Source organism: Morchella importuna, assembly GCF_003444635.1.
Source record: "Morchella importuna strain M04M26 chromosome Unknown Morimp01GS023, whole genome shotgun sequence".
Lineage (NCBI taxonomy): Eukaryota > Fungi > Ascomycota > Pezizomycetes > Pezizales > Morchellaceae > Morchella > Morchella importuna.
The window spans coordinates 553,913-576,942 of NW_025763420.1; the positions used below are offsets into that span (position 1 = coordinate 553,913).

At 48.6% G+C, this 23,030-nt stretch overlaps 6 protein-coding genes across 6 annotated transcripts; 3 read left to right on the plus strand and 3 right to left on the minus strand.

The window, feature by feature from the left end:
- Positions 1-429: 429 nt before the first annotated feature.
- LAJ45_07357 (uncharacterized protein) lies at positions 430-2,164 on the plus strand (the record flags this gene model as incomplete). The annotated part of the gene is made up of 5 exons (XM_046116915.1): positions 430-630; positions 718-1,556; positions 1,625-1,833; positions 1,921-2,081; positions 2,138-2,164. 5 exons carry the CDS (start codon positions 430-432, stop codon positions 2,162-2,164), a joined length of 1,437 nt encoding a protein of 478 aa, XP_045969950.1.
- A 362-nt stretch (positions 2,165-2,526) lies between these two features.
- On the minus strand, positions 2,527-8,129 carry LAJ45_07358 (uncharacterized protein; the record flags this gene model as incomplete). Its single annotated transcript, XM_046116916.1, has 11 exons — positions 2,527-2,675; positions 2,739-2,853; positions 2,902-2,987; positions 3,041-4,477; positions 4,528-6,003; positions 6,095-7,384; positions 7,433-7,588; positions 7,642-7,690; positions 7,750-7,874; positions 7,931-7,991; positions 8,052-8,129. 11 exons carry the CDS (start codon positions 8,127-8,129, stop codon positions 2,527-2,529), a joined length of 5,022 nt encoding a protein of 1,673 aa, XP_045969951.1.
- Positions 8,130-9,957: 1,828 nt separating this feature from the next.
- On the minus strand, positions 9,958-11,573 carry LAJ45_07359 (uncharacterized protein; the record flags this gene model as incomplete). Its single annotated transcript, XM_046116917.1, has 8 exons — positions 9,958-10,263; positions 10,328-10,522; positions 10,591-10,799; positions 10,864-10,982; positions 11,037-11,116; positions 11,173-11,204; positions 11,257-11,306; positions 11,368-11,573. The coding sequence occupies 8 exons, from the start codon at positions 11,571-11,573 to the stop codon at positions 9,958-9,960; spliced, it is 1,197 nt and encodes a 398-aa protein (XP_045969952.1).
- A 1,368-nt stretch (positions 11,574-12,941) lies between these two features.
- LAJ45_07360 (uncharacterized protein) lies at positions 12,942-17,634 on the minus strand (the record flags this gene model as incomplete). The annotated part of the gene is made up of 6 exons (XM_046116918.1): positions 12,942-13,435; positions 13,489-13,783; positions 13,841-14,135; positions 14,194-14,807; positions 14,862-15,056; positions 15,109-17,634. The coding sequence occupies 6 exons, from the start codon at positions 17,632-17,634 to the stop codon at positions 12,942-12,944; spliced, it is 4,419 nt and encodes a 1,472-aa protein (XP_045969953.1).
- A 1,112-nt stretch (positions 17,635-18,746) lies between these two features.
- LAJ45_07361 (uncharacterized protein) lies at positions 18,747-19,464 on the plus strand (the record flags this gene model as incomplete). Its single annotated transcript, XM_046116919.1, has 5 exons — positions 18,747-18,819; positions 18,882-18,961; positions 19,053-19,178; positions 19,238-19,317; positions 19,404-19,464. 5 exons carry the CDS (start codon positions 18,747-18,749, stop codon positions 19,462-19,464), a joined length of 420 nt encoding a protein of 139 aa, XP_045969954.1.
- Positions 19,465-21,181: 1,717 nt separating this feature from the next.
- LAJ45_07362 (uncharacterized protein) lies at positions 21,182-23,030 on the plus strand (the record flags this gene model as incomplete). Its single annotated transcript, XM_046116920.1, has 3 exons — positions 21,182-21,612; positions 21,671-22,856; positions 22,938-23,030. 3 exons carry the CDS (start codon positions 21,182-21,184, stop codon positions 23,028-23,030), a joined length of 1,710 nt encoding a protein of 569 aa, XP_045969955.1.

Here is a 23,030-nt window from a genome sequence, read left to right on the forward strand (position 1 = left end):
CAAACACCACCCTATCTCAATTTCTGCCTTCTGCATCTCCACAAATACATTAATTACTCCCCCCCACAAGCAAACCACAAGCGCAGTCACAACCCCCCCCCCCCCACACTCCACACGGGAAGGAAGCTTTAGAGTTAGGGTTCGAGATGGGCATCCATATCGCCCACCCCACCTCCAACCATACACTAATTAACCCTAACCCACAGCCAACGCCGAGTGAGAGCTCATGATGGCAACGACGGAGCGGTGACGTTTGCGGCTCTGTTATGTATGTATGTTAGGGGGTGCGATAAAAAAAAAAAAAACGCTTATCAGGGCAACCCCACCATTAGCCAGAGAGAGCCCCACCAAGCAACCTAAACCCCCCCCCCCCCCCCGAGTTAACCACTTATCATACAGCGCAGAAGTAGCGCAACATAAGAAGAGGAAATGCAGAAAGAAGGAGGAGAGGAAGCAGAAGCAGAAGGAATGTCGATAGTACCGCCGGCAACAATCCCACTGGGCGACGACGAGCCGATCGAGTGCCTGATCCACTTTGCGCAGATCCACGAGACGTTCAGAAAGGCGGAGATTGACGCGCTGGCGGTGCTGCATGGGATTGAGGTTGTGTGGACGGGGTATAGCGATGATGTGTGTTTCTCTCTCTGTGTCTCTGTCTCTGTCTCGAGCTCTGTCAAGCTCTCTCTATAGAGCAATCCACTAACATGAGTCCCCCAGAGCCCCTACGCCACCCTCCTCCTCCCCTCCCGCACCTCCGCCCGCACCCTCGTCTCCCGCAGCATCCTCACCAAAGCCATCTACGAGCTCTGGGCCACCTCCGCCACCCTCACCACGCTACACACCACCATCCAACAGCGCACCCCCCACCTCTGGCCGCGCCTCACCCCCCACCCCTTCAAATTCACCATCGAGACCTACAACTCCTCGCACACCTCCGCCGCCCAACTCGCGCTCATAAACACCTTCTCCTACCTCCCCCTCACAGGCCCCATCTCCCTCCACAACCCCACCACAACATTCACCCTCCTCGAATCCTACACCCCGCACTCCCCCACCCCGCACACCCTCCACTTCGGCCTCCGCCTCGCCCCCGGCGCCCGCCACCTCCCCGACACATACGACCTCAAAAAGCGCACCTACATCGGCACCACCAGCATGGACGCCGCCCTCTCCCTCATCACCGCCAACCTGTCCCTCTGCGCCGCCAACAAACTGATCTACGACCCCTTCGCCGGCACCGGCTCCTTCCTTGTCTCCGCCGCCGCCTTCGGCGCACACACCTGGGGCAGCGACATCGACGGCCGCCAGATCCGTGGCAAACCCGGTGGCCCCGGGGTCAAGGATAACTTTGTGCAGTACGGGCTGACGGACGCATACATCGACGGCTTTGTGAGCGACCTGACAAACACCCCTGTTGTTGCCGGCGGCAGGCGCTTCCTCGACGCCGTGGTGTGTGATCCGCCGTATGGCGTGCGCGAGGGGCTGAAGGTTCTTGGATCGCGGGATCGCGAGAAGGGGCGGGAGGCGGTTGTGAGGGATGGGGTTTTGCGGCATCTGTATGCATACCCACCCCCGGGGGCTGTCCCCAATCACAGCAGCAGCTAACGAGGGAGAAAAAAAACAGGCAGCCAGACTACGTACCCCCCAAGCGGCCCTACAGCTTCACGGCCATGCTCAATGACATCCTCGCCTTCTCTGCCGCGCGCCTGGTCGACGGCGGGCGCCTGTGCTTCTGGATGCCGACGGCCAACGAGGACTTTGTCGAGGGCATTGATATACCCATGCATCCGCAGATGGAGCTCGTGTGTGTATGTGTGCAGGTGTTTAACAAGTGTATGTGTTTTCTCTCTCCCTCTTGGTGATTTTGCGTGTGGGGCTGGGTTTGGCGGTGGGTGCTGATTGAGAGGGTGCGGCGGACAGGGTCAAGGAGGCTATTAACGTACTCCCGGAAACCCGGGGATGAAGGTCTGGAGAGCGTTGCGGCGGCGGTGGGGGAGGGGGCGCGGGATGGAGGTGCTGCAGAGGGGGAGGGGGCGCCGAGGAAGGCGACGGCCGATGAGTTGAATAATTTTAGGAAGAAGGTAATGATCGCTTTCACCAGTTTTTCTTTCCTGCATGCTGACAAACTATGACTTAGTATTTCGAGGGCTTCCGGCCTTCATAGGGTAAAGGGAAAGAAAAAAAAACAGCAGGATGTACAAAAAAAACCACAGCATCAGCAGCAGTTAATATTTATAAAAGTATATATGTGTGCAGTGTGTGTGTGTGTGTGTGTGTGTGTGTGTGTGTGTGTGTGTGTGTTTATGAAGTCTTTTGATTTTTGGTTCTGCAATTCTAGCGTAGCGTGGCATCTACAACCCCCCCCCCCCCCTTCTCCCTCCCCCCTCCCTCCCCCCTTCACCCCGTCCAGATTTCAGATATAGATTCCCCAGATGCCGTCTGTCTACAACTCCAACAAGCCAACGAAAAACAAAAAAGAAAAAAACAAGCCCTCTAACCCTCCCCCCCGCCTATAACTAAAACCAGCTAACACACACCAAATGCCATCCCCATCTCATTCAGCGCCCTCGACAGCCACGTGAGGAGCTCCTGGTCGCCCTGCGCGACCGCAATGCACTGCGAGATGAGCGGAAACAGCGTAAACAGGTGCTGCTTCGTCGACGGTGGTAGGTGGGCTAGAGTTATTTTTGTTAGCTTAGCTCAGCTTAGCTGGCGGTGGGGGAGGACGCGCTACTTACATTCTTTGGAGATGGATTTCGAGCTGGACTCGAGGTTGACTAGGCGCTTGAGGACGTAGAGCATCTCTTTGCGCTGGACGACGGGCTGCGGCATCCGGCCCCGTAGTGGTTGGTCCTGGTTTTGTTAGCCGTAAAGGTTATCTGATGGTCAGGGGGTTCATACGGAGATGTAGTGCTGCAATACTAGCCCGGCTCTTAGCACTAGGAATGGTGCGGCGGCGGCAGCAAGTCGTTGCAACTCAGGCGAATCTAGCGTCACAACTTAGCACCTTGTTGACCAGACTAGCAACTGGGACCTTTACCATCACCTCCAATCTTGGAAAGTTCAAATAGCTCGTCGAGACAAACGTAGCTCATCCTAACCCTTCTCTCTAGAACCAACTCGCTTGTGATACCGCGTCGCCGCCTCTTCAGTCCCTCTAGCGCCCCTCCGTCCATCTCCAGATCAACACCATATAAAAGTGAGCTCTTGACGACGCTTCTCACATACTCATTAACCACTTTATCTGGAACCACCGACCTCCCTAGCCGCGGCACAACCAATTCTCTAAGCTGCTTAAAAGAGCTGATGTCAAAGTCCTCATCCATCTGTAGCGTTACCTCCCCGACACCACTAGTCGTGTCCGCCGAGACAACAGAGCCAATGATCTGTATCACCAGCCCCCACACCTTCTCCTCGGCAATCTCCAGCGAATCCATAGCCGCCAGTGCGCGGGTCAATATCCTTAACACGACTGTGGTCGCGGGTATCCACTGGCTTGGCCGCTTAACTGAGCTCGTTGTTTGCGGCGCGAAATTGTACTTGAGGCTAATAGGCACGCCTAGCGCCTCCAGGACGCTCTTTAAGGCGCCGCTAGAATATATCTCCCGGTTCTCAATGTGCTGCAAGGTTACCGCCTCAATGATCTTCATACTCTGGGTCGCCAGCGCAATGTAGGTGGGGATGCGCACGCCCTTCTTGTCGATACCCGCATGGAGGTTAGTGTCGTATGCGACTGTACTGAACTCTGATATCTGCTTCAGAACCAAGCTGGGCACGCCCGGAATATCGGTTCTTAGTAGTTGCACGACCTCGAGGATGACGGCTTGCAGGGGCGTGAGGATATCAATATCTTGGAAGTATGAGGGCGCATCGGGGAAGATGATGCACTCTCTCATTATAGCGAGTGTACGGCCTGCCATATCTGCGTCGAGAGTAGGCTCGAGAAGCCGGTAAAGGGGTTTAAATGAGTCCACATATGCTGTCAGAGTCTCTTGGATACCCGTACGGGAGGTCTCGACGTTTCCTTCAACGAGCTTGATGCCCTGGCCGCTCCACATGCGCCAGACATCTTCACGGTTTGCCTGGTCTAGTTTCTCGGGCTGAGAGACCTTCTCAAGGACATGCTTGAGCACTGTAAAGACATTTGTGTTGACCTCAAAGCTCCGCCGGGAGAGGAGGTTCTCGAGGTAGTGAATGAAAACGCTCCAAGTGTTTCGGAACTCGGATTGCTGCGCAAAGATATCAAAGTAATTCGAGTACAATGTTCCAATTCCGCTGAGGACGAGATTGATTGTATCGTCCCATTGTTTGAATTCACTCGTTTTTGCTTTGACGCCAACATCAGAGTCAGTGGGTGCTGGTGCTGGATTGATTCCCATCATCTTGAAGACCACAATCTTCAGGCAAGAGCTCCACGCCTGCGGACCAAGTTGATGCCCGTAGGTATCGAATATTCTGAATAGCGTTTGTATTGATCCTACGCCAGCGTTTAGCTCTCAATCAAAAACTGGAAAAAAGATTACTTACCGTTCCGTACTTCTGCTCTCCGGTCACCACTCACCCCCGTCAGCCTCAGCAACAGCAACATCCACAATGCACTATGGCTATCTCCCTCTCCCTTTTCTACAATCTCTAATAGGTCCTCTTCCTTCTCCGCCCTGCCCACAGAGCCCCCTTCAGCCCCCCCTCCCTTTGTCTGTAAATAATCGCTCACGTTCCAGAAAAACGTTATCGTCGTTAGTGATATATTCAGATCATCCTTCTGGCTACAAAACGCAAACAGCGCATCAATAAGCACAAGCACACAACTCGTCGGTAGATTTGCTAGAAAGTCGCTACAGATGAGCTCTAGCGAGCTGAAGGAGCCCCGGATAAGCTTTGGACTCTTCGCGCTTTTGGCTCCCTCCTGCTGCGCATCTTCCACTGGCAGGGCCGCATCCCGCCGCCATACTATACTAGAATCAAATACGCCCGTGATTATCTCAAACACAATCTCCCATCCAGCGATCAAGCTCTGCCCCGAATGCTCAAGTATCGCATTTAGCGCTTCCAAGCCCATCCGCACAATCTCTGCCTCTGTGGCTCTGACTCCTCCGTCTGGTGCCACGCCCTCCTCACCGCCTCGGACACCCTCCCTCAACGCTGTTAGGATTCTCCTCTGTACCTCTGCTACGTTCTCTGTGCTCTCCAGCCCAACTGTCTTTGCCGCTGCGACTACAACCTCGTTCAATACTTCTGCAGCCTTCATCCGAATTGGGTTTCCGCGGTCCCTACTCCCAGCCACAGTAGCAAGATGCGTAGCAAGAAGGTCCCAGCCTGTACTTGCGGGATTGGGGCCAATGAGACGTGACATATTTATCATTGCCAGCTCGCCGAGCTTTGCAAGCGCAAAAGCGTTATCTGTGACCACAGCCTGAGACGAAAAGGACGACACACTACCAATCCTTTTGTGGCCGCCCGGAAAGGCCGGAGAGCGGGGCTTCTCCATACTTGTTCGACCGCCTGATTCGCTCTCACCGTCACTAAGTTTACACATTGCAGCAAGAACGGCCATAAACGCATCATCGGGAAAGTCACGAGTTGACTCGAACATTTTCCCTGCAGCGAGTTCAACGGCAGCGAGTTCAGGACCGACATTTGTCATGAGGGTTCCCTGGTGCTCAGCCTTCATTGAGTCGGTTCTTGATAACCCTCCTCCTGGTGCTGAGAGTGATATCTGTCGCCCATTCTTCCTCGAAGAAGCAAAGAGAACATAATCTGCACCCTGAAGGGTTTCAAGAAGGATGCTCCAGCTTTTCTCCAAGGTTGGACCGAGGGCAATCCCAAGATTTAGCAATGCACGGAGACACAGCAAATTCCGGCTATTAAGTCCAACCGCTGTCTCTTCCCTTAGACCAGGGCTAGGAGCACCACGTTCAGCATCAACACTAAGTAAACCCTTGGATCCAGCAGTACTGCTACCGCTACCGTCAATGTTGGCAGAAATAACATTACTCGGCACTGCTGCCTTGCCCAGCGTTGTTAGGAATGCATCTCTCGGCGTCGTAAGTCGCAGTAACCCAGCCACATGCGTAAATTTCTGAAAGCTCCTTACGAGCCCATGGTAAAAACTCGTTATCTAAAGTCGCATACAAAAAGGTAGAGCACGCTGCCAGGACCGCTGGCCAACAAGCCTCCATTATCGCAGTAGAAATCGTAATTTCCGCGGCCAAAGGATGGTTCTCAAGTGTGAGCGGGTTAATGGGGATTCGGTGTACTCTTGGGGCTGGCTTGCGTTTTAGAACCGCACCCTTTGTTGCTGCCGGACTGGGAGTTCTCGGTGATTCGGCTGCTTCACTATCGCTCCCGGGGGCTACCACGAGAGACACAGTTCCAGTCCGAAGCATGCCTCGACCCCGCCGTTTGGAACCTCCACTTTTACTTTCGCCGCCGGGAATAGTGAGTGGAAGGATAAATTTTGCGAGCCCCTCGCAGAATAGGTTGACACAAGTCAAACCGAGACAATAAACATAACTCTCTGGCATAGCGGGTGGCTCACTTTTATCAAGTTGATCAATACACGGGACCCTAACTAAACTCCACTGTGTACTCAATCCCGCAACCTGGACTTCCCCAAGCCCAACTGCGCCACCGATAATGCCAGCAACTCCGCCCGCCTCTAATGCAGCTTGCTCGGAGGAAAGGTCTTTGAGTGCCTGTGCACCAACTGGAACTGTGGATTGTGAACCCAGGCCTATGATGCTAGGCCGTTCAGTTGCAAGACGCGTGAGCGCGCCCATCAATTCTTTCATGATGGGTTTGCGCCCCTCCACAGCATCATAAGTGGCGAATATTTTACGGACAAGGGTAGGCTCCGAGCAGATTCCACGGAAGACTTCCATACAGAGGGCACGTTTCCAGGGTGCACTAGCGTCAGGGTCTAGCATCTGCGTAAGAAGGTTCAACGCGTCCTCGCATTCAAGACTGAGAATACTAAGATGTCTTCTTAGAAGAATATAAAGTACCCTAGTGATTCTTACTGTTGTTGGGAAGTTGAGCCTATCGGCCAAAGAACGAATAATGAGTGGTGAAACTCTTGTCTTTAGAACATATGCCTGTTCCGGGTGTGTTAGGAAAATGTCCGGATGGTTGGTAAGAACTGATTCTATAAGTTCTAGTCCGAAAGGTTGCGGGAGAACATTGAAACGGAGAAATTGAGGACGATGGCCTTCTGTAAGGAGGCAAAGATCATAAAAGACACGATATGCATCAAATGCCGCAGGACGGAGAGGTATGAGGCCATCATCGCAAGGCGCCTCGCCAACCGTGTGAATATCGGTTTCTAATAAACGCTCATCTTCTGAGACTACTTTATCGAATATAGAAATTACAATCTGAGATAGTGCTGGGAGATGTTAGCAATATTGTCTTCAGGCCGTGCGAGGTAACATACTTGCGGCAGCAGTATTATTAACAACGCCCATCTTACTCCCTTGAAGTATCGAGCATATTAGCAGTGCTTCTCCAAGGAGATTTCCATTCAGGTCTTCTGCATAGTTTTGCAATAACGGTGGTAGCGCTTGTAGAATCTTAAGCTGGATTTCGACACCTATAGCCCGGTTAACCCTATCCTCTACCAGTGAACCTTCAGCTATCTCGTACCCAGATTCGCAGCTTCTCTGAACGCTTCCAAAACTTCTCGCAATCTCGACTGTACAAAAAGTAAGCATTAACGGCTCTAGTTTCATAATCCGGAAACATGGACAGCACCTTTGCAAGAGCTCTCGAAAGGATCAATCGCTGTAGACACACCACTCCTATGGTACTGAACTTCGCATTCCGAGTGCCACAGGCGATCAAGAACGGCGACAGAAATCCCGGTTTCGTAGATAGCTCTATAGCACACTATCAGCTCCAACAAAGAGACACCTCCGGGCTTGCGTTGAAATACCGGCAGCTACCTCAGCTAAGGGACTCAGCGACTTTAGATCCGACAACGATTTCTCCGCAGCCTACCACATATCAGTATCATCCATTCCCGAGCCCGAAGGTGAACTGCAGTATTATCACACATGTCTCAGATCCGAATTCTTCCGTTTCGCCTCTTGCACTAGGTTTGTGAGCTCGTTGGTGAGAAACTGAGCGGTCATTCTGAAAACCCGTCGCTCAAACAGCTCCCGTGGTGGACGCTCTATTAGGTTGTGATTAGGTAACTATCGCTCTGCGTGGTAATCGACTCTCCTAACGAGATTGAGGTGATTTAATTGTTTCGTCGCGCGTGGCCTTTCAAGTTTGAAGCTTTAGGTCGTCATCGTGGGAGCCGCGTGGGTGTGATCTGCATGCTGTCCTAACCGTTTGTGGGTGGGACAGGTACATGCAGGGATCAACGGGCCTGCTACCAGATTGGTGATATCAACCTCAGCTGCGAACACTTGAATCGATACTATGCTTGATATATTACTGAGACTTGTGAAGGTCATCACTAGCTGCCACCATCAGGAAGCAGCCATCAGGCTCTACTACACTTGAGAATAGAATGTACTAAAGCCGAAATTAACGATAACGTTATTCATATGATCACCCAACAAGTACATACCTTACCTGCATGTAGGTAAGTAGAGTACCCGGGGTAAGCAATTAATAAGAACAAAAGTACAATGTGTAGCTTTTCGCCAGTTGCAAATCAGAGGTTTTTACCATAAAAAGGTTCTTCTTGCCTACCGGCCCAAGTACGTGTTTGGTTCGATTAAACGAAAAATATACAATATAGTTCGTGACTACACATGTATACATATATAAATTATAAAAGCAGGTATACGGGTCATTGATCTTATCCATTGATTCCGGCCGCCACTGGTTGCTGGGAAAGTCTAACTGCTCTTGCCCGCCTAGTGCTATTAGCCTGTTGGAAAGCACTTATGTATCTACATGTAAGTACATACATGTATATCTCTTGTCGCTAGTTTTTGAAGAACCATGTATGTATCTTTAGATACTAGAAAAATCTACTAAGTGGTAAGGGGTTTGGCCGAAGTACTTCAAGACTGTACATCTAGTTAGATATTATGTGTTTAGTTCTCAGTCAGCAAAAGCCCCTGGAATCAAGCGTTGAATGTGCGTACGATACTGTTCATATTATGATTACAGTACTTTTCGTTCTTCACTTCATCATGCATATACATTGTAACTTAGTAGCTTTATTGGTATAGGCATAGGAACAGGTCATGCCCCCCCCCCAAAAAAAAATTGGGGGGGGGGGAACCAGCCCGACCTAGTAGGCCGAGCCTAACAAACGTTAAACGAGCCAAAGCCCAAGGAAATTGTATACTAACACTCAACATAAATGTAAATGTTGAAGGGTGCATATTTATTGTAGGGGCCTCTCATCTAAAGTATACGTAGCTTAAATTCACCTAGCTTCCCATTGGCCAGCTAATACGCAGATCTTCTGCGCTTGGGAGAGTAATGTCGAGTGATAGTTTATGATGGAGCCGTGAGTGTTTCCATGGCCTTGTCTCTGAGGCCAAGGGACTAAAAACCTAGCGTATACTACATGTGCATATAAAAAGTTACATGTAGTCCGGTAGAGGTTTAACTGGCAGAGGAAAAAATGGGGTTCGTGCGGGTTAGTTAGGGCTAAATGTATATCTACATGTAGTTAGGGTGTCTTATCGGACATCTGTGGTATCGATAATGAAATGGGCAGGATCGACGTCGACTCATACATCGTACCTTTGTCCAGATAGGTGTGAATACCTACACATTCACCTATCAGGACGCTCTCTCAAAACATCAGTTCCTTCTTCGATTACTCCATTGTCTTCACATGGCAGAATTAACCGTCCCATCGAAGGCGTCATTAGACCCCAACACCAAAGAACAGTTCAAAACCTTCCAAGACAGGAGGCCACATCTCCAAGAAATATAAATAAATATTCTTTTACTAGAAATACGCACAACTAATTGTTCCCACACCATCTACGCATCCGGCCAAATACTCTTCGCCAGCTCCACAACCAACTGCATCTTCTTTTTCATATCATCTCTTGTGACCAGATTTCCCTCCATATGGCTCGCAAACCCGCACTGCGGGCTCACACATACCCTTTGGAGAGCCTCCTCCTTACTTTGCGCGTTTCCAGATGCCATTATCTCTGCCGCTGAGTAGACTTTCTTCTTCATCTCCTCGAGATCCTCTAGTTGCGGGAACTTACTCGTGATCAGGCCGAGTACGACCGTTTTGTTTCTGGGGAGACGCTTCAGGGGTTCAAAGGTTCCCGCGCGCTATTGGGAGGTCAGTATGGCCGTGTAGGCGGAGAGTGGATGTTTGGGTGGGTCTATAGTATACCTCAGTGTCGTATTCAAGGTAGTACACATCCACGTTGATCTCATTGAAGAGCTTAGTAGCAATCGCATCATATCCCCCCTCCGAGAAGTGCACACTATTCCTAAAGTTCCCGCGGCACAGGTGCAGACCGACCGTCATATCCGGAAGCTTCGTCGCACGGTCCCGGAGACAGTTGTTATACAGCCTGATATAACTCTACTCAACCACAACCATCAGCGATCTCCCCTGGGCGCCCTCAAACAAAATGACACACAGAAACCTACATCAAACAGCGCCTCGGGGTCCTCGCCCTCAGCCTTCATTCCATCCAGCATTGGCTGTGCGCAAAAATATGCCAACAGCGGGTCATCGAACTGGATGTTTCTGCAACCCGCCTCATAGAGGATCTCGAGCTCTGTTCGGTATGCGGCTGCGATATCGTTGAAGTGCTCTTCGTTGTTGGCGTAGATGGATTTGTCATAGGCATTTTCGCCTTTGGGACGTTAGTAATTCCGCAAACCTTACTACGGGTAATTGGGAGCGGAGTGGAAGGATACCATGGCGTAAGTGGTACCATTCTGGGGCCGCGAGGGTGAGCTTAATATTTTTAACCTCTGAGGGCTCAACTAGGGCTTTAAGGGCCTCGAATTGAGGGAGGTAACCGGATTTGACGTGTCTATTGCGGGCAAGTCAGAGTTGGCTCGTGGGATACAAAGAGGGTTTTGCGTACTTTATTTTACCAGTACAGAGAGTTGTAGAGGGGGGTTTCGTTTCTTTAAGAAGAAAAACGCCGACATCTGGGACGTACATCTAACAATGGGTATTGATATTAGTCCACATATAGATATAATTTGACAAATATCTACCTTAAAGATCTCTCTCGGTGCCTCCGCAATATCTACACAACAATCAGTATATTTATCGATTGCTCGATTAAATAGAGTAATTACAAGTAAACCCTTCCAAATGTTCAAAGAACCCATCGAAAAACATATGACGCCTACATATTATATCTTGTCAGCCCGCACATTAATTGTTATAAACGCAGCAGGTCATCTAACCTATATTCTCCGTCCGAGATTCCCTTAAAACCCACTTCCTTTTGCAACTTTACAATATCCTCGATAGCTTTGTCCTCAACCATCTTAAGCTCCTCCGGTGAGAGCTCCTTCTTCTCGAAAGCCATCCGGGCCTTCAGCAGCTCTTCGGGCCTAAGCAGAGAGCCCAGATGCTCAGCACGAAACGGGGGGTTTAGTTTAAAGCTCATTTTTTTTAGAGGGGAGGATATATCAATGCAATAGCAATCGAAGCTGACTAGCTGTTGAATATATAGAGAGAGCGCGAGCGGTGAGATACCAATGTCTCCGAGAGGAGAAAATGCGCTTTTATATACCCTCTCCTCATAGTGGGGCATACCGAAGATCCCCCCGGATCTCGTTGCCGAAGCGGGGATCATATCCTCACTGGATAGCCCCGTGGTCCTTACAAAGGGCTTGAAATCCCCACGCATATGGCTGTCAAAGCATATGATAATATGCCAAGACTGCGCTAAAGCTGCCGAAAAGCTTGGTTTGGGGCCATCAAGCGCGGTGCTTTCCTCTCACGTGATAGCGCGCGGTGAAGAAGGTAGAGTAATGTATTTGATGCACAGTCACTACTCTATCTCTGACGCGGTCTATCTAGGAGATACTTCGGTGTCACTGAATCGGACATTGGGAGCCTGGTGCACGTATATCTGTTTGCTGTGCAAGGCGTCAGCCATATCATGAGATATCACTCGTTCCGTTTAGTCATTAGGGAACGCTAATTATAGACAGCCCGTGCAGCCTTTTGCCGGGCAGCCTGTAGTAGATGTAATAAAAAATATAGGACCTCCTTGACTCATTCACCGTATATCATGTAAATCCTGGTTTACCCTCTAGTATGTAGGTACATGCCGAAGGGCTGGACGAAATGGTATCTCACTGCATATGCCTCATCCTCCAAGCTTGAAATAAAATCCAAAGCATATCCTAGCAAGAGATAATACATATATCCGCGTTATGAGACTTTGGAGTATCGACATCAACTACCCCCAAGACAGTTAGTTATGCTCACCATATTAATAAATTAAACAAAAAAAAAAAAAAAAAAAAAGGTTATGTTCATCATGCAGGCTTCATCACCTTATTATGCGCACATGAGAATAGCTTTTCAGTAGTGTAGCCGATCCATAAGGATGATAGTCCTTGTGCCCTCGATATATGACACTAACTCTTCTTACGTTAACGAGGACGAAGACACTCTTAAACCTCGTCTCGAGCACCCTGTAGACCACACTACTTTCAGTGACAGGTACGTACTTGGATCACTTGGCACCGGCAAGCGCAAACGTGTCTACTATTCAACGAGTACAACTACAACTTTAGAGCCGCAAAGATCTAAGTAGACAACCACCCTGTTTGCTGGAGGAGCAGGCTGGGGGAGTATTGTAACTAAGCTTCACAGTATAAAAAGTATTGCTCTAGATCAAACCAACCAATAATTTCCTCTCAACTCATGGCGTGCATTTCCTGAAGGAAGTACTACTCATACCCGTCTTTGTGCTACTGATATCATATCTAACTATAAAATCCAAACACCGAGAAAAGTTCCTCTACAAATATAATAACGCCCCCTCCAGCCCTTTCAGATCCTCCCTGATCCCCTGAATGTCGTTTCCAGCTTTGCTCGCAATCTCCGATTTTCTACCCTCCCCAAAGCCGATCCATCTACAAACTAGGGCGCCATCCAAGACCCCTCTCAGAAGGTCACCTCCGACACCCGCGGCTCCGCTACTGACGACGGCCCTATACCCTCGGGGGTTCAACCCTGCGGTGTGCTCTTCCCCACTTACAATTTGGCCTTGCACGATGTTGAGGCGACGGTAGCTGGTTTCTGGGAGCGTGGTGATCATTGCGAGAGAGCCGGTAAGGGTCCCTGCTAGGACGAGGAATTCTTCGGGAGTGTCTGTGACGGTGTCCATTACATCTGGGTCGGGTTCTGAGGCGATTGGACGAGACCGTGGGAGCATCGTAAGGGTCTTGACTTCGTGGCCGGCGAAGAAGTCGGCACGGCGGATTAAACGTTGACCTGCGAGAGATTTAGGATCTAATCCAGTTAGTACTGTCTGTTCGAATGGGAAAGTGGGGGAGAAAACATACGCTCGGGATCGTATTGCAAAACATGAATATTGCTGTCCGCATCGGCAACTACGAAATATAGCTTGTTGCCATCGGGCAAAAAGTCGGCGGCAACAACTTCGAGTGTCTGCGTATCCTTTCCGAACAACGTCATCTTATACGGCTCCTCAGAGAACCCAGTAAACCAGATGCTCTTCATGAAGTCTCCAAACAGGATCATGCCGTCGAGATTCTTTGCAACAGTGACATACATACTCATGTCCATGAACGCCACTGGGAGAAGAGACTGGTCTTCTTTTAAACCTCGTACCATTATCTATAGATGTTAATTGTGAATCACGCATCAACGGGGGAGGAGAGTGTAATCAGGTACCTTTTGACCCTGCGCGGCGAGAAGATATCCATTGACCCCACAGATAGCAGATACGGTCCCCTTTACTTCTTCACGACACACAAGCTTCAACTTACAGTTCGTCTCTGGCTTTCCGGGCTCTGGGACAACTTCAATTATCTCAAAGACGTAAATCCCACCTCTTGCGGAATGGTCTTCTCCCTTGAATATACCCGTGCCTACAGCAACAAGCTGTTTTCGCTCCTTTGTGTGCTCCGAGATTTCCATCTCGATCGTCTTCACTACCAACGCAATTTCGTTATGTGCAAATTTAAACCTAAGCCATGTCAGTGATCGCTTTGAAAAGAAATTATTTGGAGTTCTAGAGAACTCACTGGTCAACAACACTCCAGTTTAATGGTGACAAGATTTTAATCGCCCCGCTTTCCACCTCCGGTTGTAAAGTTGTTTCGTCCTTCGCGACACTCCCATCGTCCTCAGCCAGGTCAAACGGTACCAGCTGTGTAGTGCTCACGACATATACGCCCATCGGTGGGAAATAGCTCAGCGCTTGCACGACATCGCCCACGGCAACCTTTCTTGCACCCCAACTCCCATCAAAGTTAAACTCAGTTGGCATGAGTGAAACACGCACTATTCCGGAGTTGTCAACATACACAAATCCTCTATCCGCACCTGAGGAATGGAACGCTGCTAGACTCCGCACTGCGTTTCCAGCCAGGCGGTGCACGTGCGGTATACTCTTGCTTGTCTTCAATACAAAGGATGGGTCTGCGCCGGGGAGAAACACGCATCTATACCCTGCCAAATTTTGAATAGAGACAAGGGGGCGGAAAATAGTTTTTGATGATGAGGGTTTCATGGGATTGATAGGTAGTGCAAGGTGCGGATTTGGAGACTTTGCGAATCGGAGAGTGGGTTTGCTCTCGCTAGTGCCAGGACAAATAAACGGTTTGTAGAATGTAAGATCGTCTCGCGCACTTCGAACCTAATATTTGCTAGTTAGATATCGTAGATTTTAGCTAGGGTTGGTGTCTGGTACAATCATGAATGGTTCCTTCGCGACCTGGTCTCCCAGGTCGGTAACTAATATCTCAACTATATTCTCTTTAACATTTTTCTCCCGATGGGAATGTGATGTTGGTTCAATTGTGTCGTCGGCTCTCAATAACGGGGGAAGAGAACTGAACCCTTCAGATACGAATATGGGTTCGGCCAAATTTGCAAGACTATAAACCTAATCAAGGTCAGTACAGCGACTTTTTCACGGTCCAGGAAGAGAATCTAACCTGCAAGCATCCCTCAAAAGTGATGAGGAACAACACATATTCCGTTTCCCCCTCTTCTTCCTCCTGGGCTTTCCTTTTCTCCTCATTTTCTTCTGATACTGCAGCTGCTGGATGAAGTTCGCCTTTTTTAGCGGCATAAATACACCCCGAAGAGTACTTGCTCGATTTCAGTCTATCGCCCCTCTCCTCTTCGACAAGTTCTAGATTTCCTTTATGGACTCTGTAGATCACTACACTGCCATCAATTCTAACCAGAAGCACATATGGATCATAAACTCTCGCCCTCACCACGTTTGGACCCTCCTCTCCGGTATCTTCATTGAACATGGGTATTATTTGTGCCAACTGCAAGTCACAGTCATAAACACGAACTTGTTCACTCACAACCTGAACAACTCTCATTCCTCCACCAACAACACCAACCTCAAGAGTCTCTCCCTCGCTCTCAAAATCTGTGCCCCGGACCTCTTCAAATGTATCGCCAACTCTGAATACCTGACTCTCCTCGCTCTTGCTCACGAACAAGAACCCATCAAATTCTTCCTCTGCCCCGCCTTGGTCTTCTTCGCCGCTTGTTAAGCCTGCTAACGCAGAATTGACTGCCGTCTTCCCCGAACGAGCTCGTACGGTCCAAAGCGCCTGGCAGGTTGGGAAATCGAGTTTACCTACAACAGTCGGCGCGATTGATTTGCGCAACACACTAACTCCGGCGTCTTCGGGTGTATTGATAGGACCAGCAGTAGTAACGAGTTCTAATTCGGGCGTAACACCAACCTGGCGCGAAACAGAATCCGGGGTAAACGTGGGACGTCCTAGGACGATATCACGGAAGGGGCCAAGGTTAAGAAGACGGTCATGGGTGGAGAAAATATATTCTCCCATCGGCTTTACCCCACCATCCTTTCGCTCTGTCTTTTTATAAGAAGAATCACCACCGCCATAAAGGTCGTCATCCATGTCCTCCAACATCTTGTATACATCTTCTTCATCTTCGTTCTCAGCAACTTCTTCCTTTAGACTTTCGCCAGGCTTTTTCTTCTCGCCTTTTCGCTTCCACTTGAGGAGACGTGCATCACCTTCTGTGCACCCCACAAAGAGGCGGCGGGACCCAAGTGCGACGAGGGTCGAAACCCGGCCGCCAACGAGAGAGGTAGGGTGGTTTGCAAGGCGGTTGATTTTTACGCCACTGACGTTGCGGCCGTCGGTTTTGAACTCAATGATAACAGCCTCTCCCTTCTTCGTAATAAGCAAAATGTCACCATTTTCACCCTCAAGTTCAACCACTGAGCTTCCTTCTAGCTCCAGGCATAGGTCGCTTTGGTCGGCAAGACCGGCAAAAGTGGTACTTCTCTTAGTGTATGGGTTTACTGCTACCCCAGTTGTCTTACCAGCTTGATCAAGGTGGATAATTTCGTTACCTCCAATCAGCAAGCTCCCTCCGATTGGTGGGGCCAAAGCAACCACCTTAAAGATATCATATGGGAGCCCCGAAACACTGAGAATTGGAGTGGAGGCTCGCTGCTCTAAATCAAGTGTAATGACAATATATGAAATGGTATCCTTCCTCCCTTCTGCCGCCAGTAGACCAGCCCATGTCCGGCGAGGCGAGTAAAGGATTCCGAACGTAGGCCCGCGATATTCGTGCAAAAACGTGAGAGATATAACATGTGAAATCGCATCGTCAAGTCGAGATACTGGGAGTACAAAAGATGGGTGATAGGGTCTATCCGCAGCGACCAACTTCGCTGCCATGACGTCCTCTTTTGTTTTATCAGTGGTTCCGGCCATCTCACTATCGAGCTCGTCCTCGGGTTTCTTCTCAGGGGCCGAAGGATCCCAATCATCGTCTTCACCTTCGGCCATGTGTAGATCGTGGCTAGCTCCATCCACATTTCCTAATGATAAATCTTCGTCTTCCCGTTGCCGAAATGGTAGGATTGCGATCATGTCCCCCGCAAAATTGAGCGCCGCGCAGCGACTCCCTGGATCTGCCACAAGGGTTGTCGACAATCCTTCTGGAACCACAGATGGCCAGAACTCCTCCCTTTCGTAGTAATGTAAACTGATTGTCGTAACTGCGTTTGTCGATGGATCCCACTCCAACAGCGAGAGCTTCGCATCTTTAAACGACAATAATAATGCCTCTCCGCCCGATTTCGATACGAGAAGCTTAATCCGTTGCATTCCCGTTACCGAACCGCATAGATTGTATTCCGCGACCAGAACAAGCTTCGTAACCGTTTGGACCTGCGATCGCTGCAGGACTATGTCTGCTGCGAAAGTCCCTTCCTCATCCGCGTCAAGAGCGCGGCGATCAATTCCCCCCTCCTTCTCTTTGTTAGCTGGGTCGGAGGAAGATGTTCCATTGCTAGACGGGAGTTCAGTCTCATGTGTTGTCGTGCAAAATATCTGGAGGAGCGATGTTCGTGCGACGATCAGGTTTTCGGCCGTCGCAGATGTGAAGTGGATAGTGAGCGAGTGCGAGACGGCCGTGGGAGCGGTCAGTTCAGTGTAAACTTCCGGCATCGTGAAGGGGCGAGTAGATTATTGTTTCGTCTGTTATTACTAGTATCGGGCGGGGAATTGCATTCTGCGTCGCGTTCTTTCTGGAATGTTGTATGTAGCAGGAGCTCGTGTAGTTTAACCCTTGGCTTAGTTATTGGAGTGCGGCTGAGTGACTGTGCCACTATTAGCTAGCGTATCTCCACACCACGTGCCACATCTTATTCCACCAATTTGAATCTTACGAGCCGGAGTCGCAAGCTTTGTACCTAGCATACAGCTCATTAGGGATTACACTCACTCACGGGGTGAAGGTGGATCCTGTCTGATGGCGGTCAGGGATTTGAGGCCAATAAAAGAGTTAGGTTTTGGACGCCAAGGGCAAATTACTACAAACAGAACCATCAGACAGGATCCGCCGTCAGTAGGTGAGCGACTGTACTCACTTCTACATAACTACATGTACATATACGCCCACGAGGCTACACATATGTAGCCATCGACATGAACACACAACGGCTATATTTATTACCCCAAATAATGGTCCAAAACTACTTGAACTAGTGCAGGTAATAGATTGAGACAACTCTAAGCACATATGTAAATACATGTGTATGTACGTGCATGTAGATATATACAAGCAACAAAGTCTCATCACACTCGGGCTGCAGCCTTTCATTAAGGGAATAAAAGGCCGGAGACATTTAGAGTTGTAGTTGTGTGGTTAATTCGGTGGGATAAGAAGTACCTACATGTACTCGTACTTGCCTACACGGAGAGTTATTCGGCACATGTTAGCACCTATGTACCTATCTACATGTATTCCGGTTGAATCATGAATCGTCACTCGTTTAAACTTCGGAAAATTATTATTACGTCACCATAGCTCAGCTAAACGCTAACCACCTTTGTATTACACGAACCCCTTCAGTAAAGCGTGGTCTCAGCCGAAATCACAGCACCCCGCGATTCCCCTCGCGACAAGGAACCAACCGTTGCAAAGCAACCCCACCTCACATAATCCACACCTCCGACTTCACCTGCTACGATCAGCTCTGATCATACTACCTATCGCATTGGTTTTTATACCCTAGCCATCCTCCCCATAGAAGAACTCACAACTCAAACTACAAAACATGACTGCCAAAGTCCCCAGGAACTTCCGCCTGCTCGAGGAGCTGGAGAAGGGTGAGAAAGGTCTAGGAGCTGGTGAGTATTATCCGCTATATAGATACGTAAAACTAGTGAAGCTGATTGCTTTACCGCGATAGATGGCTGCTCCTATGGCCTTGCCGAGGGAGACGATGTTATGATGTCTAACTGGAACGCTACGATTCTTGGCCCCCCCCATGTGAGTCTTTCCTGCTTGAGGTCTTCCTTTCGCGTTCTAGAGGCACAAAAAAAACCCATATCACCGAGATCACTCACTTACTGTTGTCCAGAGTACCCACGAGAATCGCATCTACAGCTTGAAGATCCACTGCGGCGATTCCTACCCGGACCAGCCTCCTATCGTCCACTTCATTTCCAAAATAAACCTCCCCGGCGTTGACCAGAATGATGGCAGAGTATGCTTGAGTGTCCCGATAAACTTCTTCCCCGTTTCTAATATTCATGAAACATTTAGGTTGATCTTTCAAAACTTCAACGCGTGAGTCAGTGGGCTAGAAACTTCACCATGGAGAAGATCCTTGTAGCTCTTCGAGAGTATGCCTAACTCACCCCTCACCCCTCACCCCTCACCCCTCACCCCCTCCATTTAATATAACTAACGCGTCTATCCTCAATTGTAGGCATATGGCCCACCCTAACCACCGGAAGCTCCACCAGCCCCCAGAGGGCAATACTTACTAAACTCGAGGGGGAAAAGGCAGACGCCATGATATCTGGCTGGGTACGGCATAATCGAATGGTCGTCCTACAAATGTGTAAACAAGACTAGTCCTTTCCTGTGCACGCAGACCTAGCTTGTATTTTTTTTTTAACTTTACTTCGTTTCAGTTGGTAGGGTTCAAGGGCTTCGGAGTATCGTAGTTTCTCAAGAATTTGCTTTTGTCATCAAACGTTCCTATTAAAAGCTACAGGCAGATGATATGAAGTGAACTTGCATTTATGGATAGGTATTCGTCTATAGAATGCCCGCTGCGTGGCGAGACACTATTGAGTAAGTCAATTGTAGTGTCGACGACATCACGAGAAAACCCAGTTTTTAGCAGACAGTTTCAATGAGCTCGATGCAATCGTAATACGAATCATATTGGGTGATTTTACTACTGTCTCTATAGGTGTACAGGTTACGCGGTGAAAAGCAAGTCGGAGATATGTTCTGCCCGATACGCGAAATCCTCCAGTTCACGAACTGGGCGCCCGGTTCGGTTGATTTTCCCGCGGGGCACGATTGAGAAAGTATGAGTTTAAGTCGCTATCAAGATTAAGAACAACGGAAAATATTGCTTTAGCCCCCAGCCTGGGGTACGTAGAAAAGTTTCTTTCAACCCTTTGAAACCAAATACGTCTTTAGTAGACGTACCCGCAACAGCTGTCTACAATCCGAGGGCTCAAATGAATATGATAGACTTTCTTTTAGTTACTATGTCTCAAAGAATTCTAGTTAAAGTGGTTTCACCCGAGGTAGTTGTATTATTGATAATGGCTGATCTCAGTATCAATGAGAGAAAAGCACGGTTCTTTTTGAGCAATTGAGTACGGATTTTATGTAAATTAATATTCTGAATGGGACAACTGATCTACGAATTCGCTGAACAGGTCGATCCGTTCAAATTTTGTATGGTACTTCCGAGCAGAACAACCCACTGAGGAAACTCACTGGACCGGGCGCCCAGTTCGTGAACTGGAGGATTTCGCGTATCGGGCAGAACAGATACATATGAATGTACGTCTTCTAATACAGTCTGGAAGATGTAGGTACTGCTAAATATGAGCTTGCCCTATAATAGAATCCCTAAACCTACGTAAATCTCTATGTTTATTGCTACATGGGATGCGTGGCAAGGTTGCTTTTCATGCGCATATGGAAACAATCCGTCGCGTATGTAGATAGACGCGAAGCACGGATTCATTGATAACCTTATCCCAATCGCACTGCATTTGGTTTTTCTCTCATGATCCTCTCACTTCAGTCAATTATTAAAAATATTGTTAACTCAGGTATAAATTTTTACGAAGGCCTTCGGGTCAGATCGCCTGTTGAGACTTTGGTGGGATCGCCGGCGATATATATATCGCGATCGAGTGATGCGTAGTGATTCACATAATCCGCAAAAATCTTATATATATAAGTACTTGATGTACGTGTAGATCTATACTCGGGTAGCTTATTACCTTGGATCTAAGCTACTGTAAAATATGGTGATTTCGCAAAATGACCCAGTTCTAGGGTACAAAATTGCGGACTTGGCGCATTTTGTATGGGATCCAATCACAAAAGCATGCGTGTAGCCCCCGCATTTAATAAAGGCTGACTTTTGAACTTTTTAATGTCTATCGCTTTCGAATTCCAGGTCTCCAGATACAAAAATAAGTACCTCTTAAGAATATTTAGCTCGCTTCCATGGCCGAACCGCTTTCTATCGGTGCTTCAGTAGTTGGATTGATATCGACAGCTACGCAGGTTTCATTAGTTATACTCGACTTCGTTAATAACGTCAAGGACGCACCAATTTTTGCTCGGCATGTTATGAGTGAGGTTTATGCCATCAAGGCCGTAATATCCACTCTTCAGGGATATCTCTGGGGTGAGACGAGTACCACCGGCTCTCAAGAATCCATGATCCTCGTGGAGCACTTAGCTGTCATCTTGACTGCATGTGTGTTTACTTTCGTCGAACTTGAGAAGGAGGCTAGCGCTCTGAAATCAAGTTACAACATGAAGATATTAGAACGGGCGAAATGGGCACGTAAGAAGAGTACTTTCACACAAATCTTTACATGTTTGCAGAACCACAAGAATTCATTGAATTTGATTTTAGCTATACTGCAAAGGTCAGCTGGCTTACCATTATTTTCCAACAAGTATATTACTAATAATCTCATATAATAGTCAAAATAATGCACAAGCCGAGGGAAATTCGGGCAAGCTCTGCGCATCCCTCGATAAGATATTGAACACCCAGAGGGACATCCTCAAACGGCTCGAACGATTTGAAACTAGAGTGAACTCAGTAGGATCAAACCTAGTGGCCAGAGAGAATGATCTAGATACAGCGTCTTTATATTCATTTCGAAGTACGATAAGCCGCGAAACCGTTGGAACCATGGTTTCCAAGTTTAGGTTTTCTTTCGATAGTACTCTAAAGATTTCCAGGGTTTATCAACGGGCGAATTCCAGATATCCGATATTCCTCTCAACAGACTCCAAGACGAGCACAATTGCAGCACAGAGCATGGGATGGTCCTTTATGTCAGGGCTGAGCATTTCCGATATATCACAGGTGTCAGTTTTGGGTCTACCAATATACCCACTCGACATGCCCAACAACCAATATTACACCTTCGGTTGTGAAATACCACGCTCTGCAGCTTCAAAGAAAGGCAATCCTCGACGACTACCGTTGCACTTTGCCGCGGAAGATGGGAATAAATATATGGTTAAATTATTGCTTGATAACGGAGCGGACATCTCAGCAGCTGATTCTACCGGGATGACAGCCATACACATAGCAGCAGGAAATGGGCACAAGGATGTGGTTCAACCTTTACTCGAAAACGGAGCAGACACCTCAACAATGGATACATCCGGGTCAACGGCATTACATGTAGCAGCAGAATATGGGTACGAACGTACAGCTTTATTACTACTCAATAACGGGGCCGATCTCTCTGCAGAGACAACCCCTAGCAAATGGGTAGCATTGCACATAGCGGCAGAACGTGGGCACGAAAGTGTAGTTCGATTATTACTCGATAACGGGGTAAATACGTCAGTAGTTACAAAGCCTAATGGATGGACACCTTTGCACCTAGCAGTGAAAAATGGGCGAAAGGATGTGGCTCGACTTCTTCTCAGTAAAGGGGCAGATATCTCAGCAGTAACGAACGATGATCATCTCACAGCGTTAGAGCTAGCATTTCTATATGAATATGATGATATTGCCAAGATGCTATCCTCTAAACCCAAGGAAGACGTACTATCGAATCGAGACTGGACTAGAAGTGCTGTTTACAAGGAGACTATGAATATCCCTAAGGATTATCGCGGGCCAACTATTTACTACGGAACCCAATTGGTAAGTCATTCCACTCTGAAGTGATAAACCTGGCATGCACTGTAGATATATGATCATGAAAGAGACTCATTTTGTTTCTAGAGCTCTCTTAAAAATCACCCTCCAGCAGTTAGAACGTTCCCTGTAGACACGAGTAACTGGGCAGTGACTTACGGTGCTTCTTCAATATCGTGA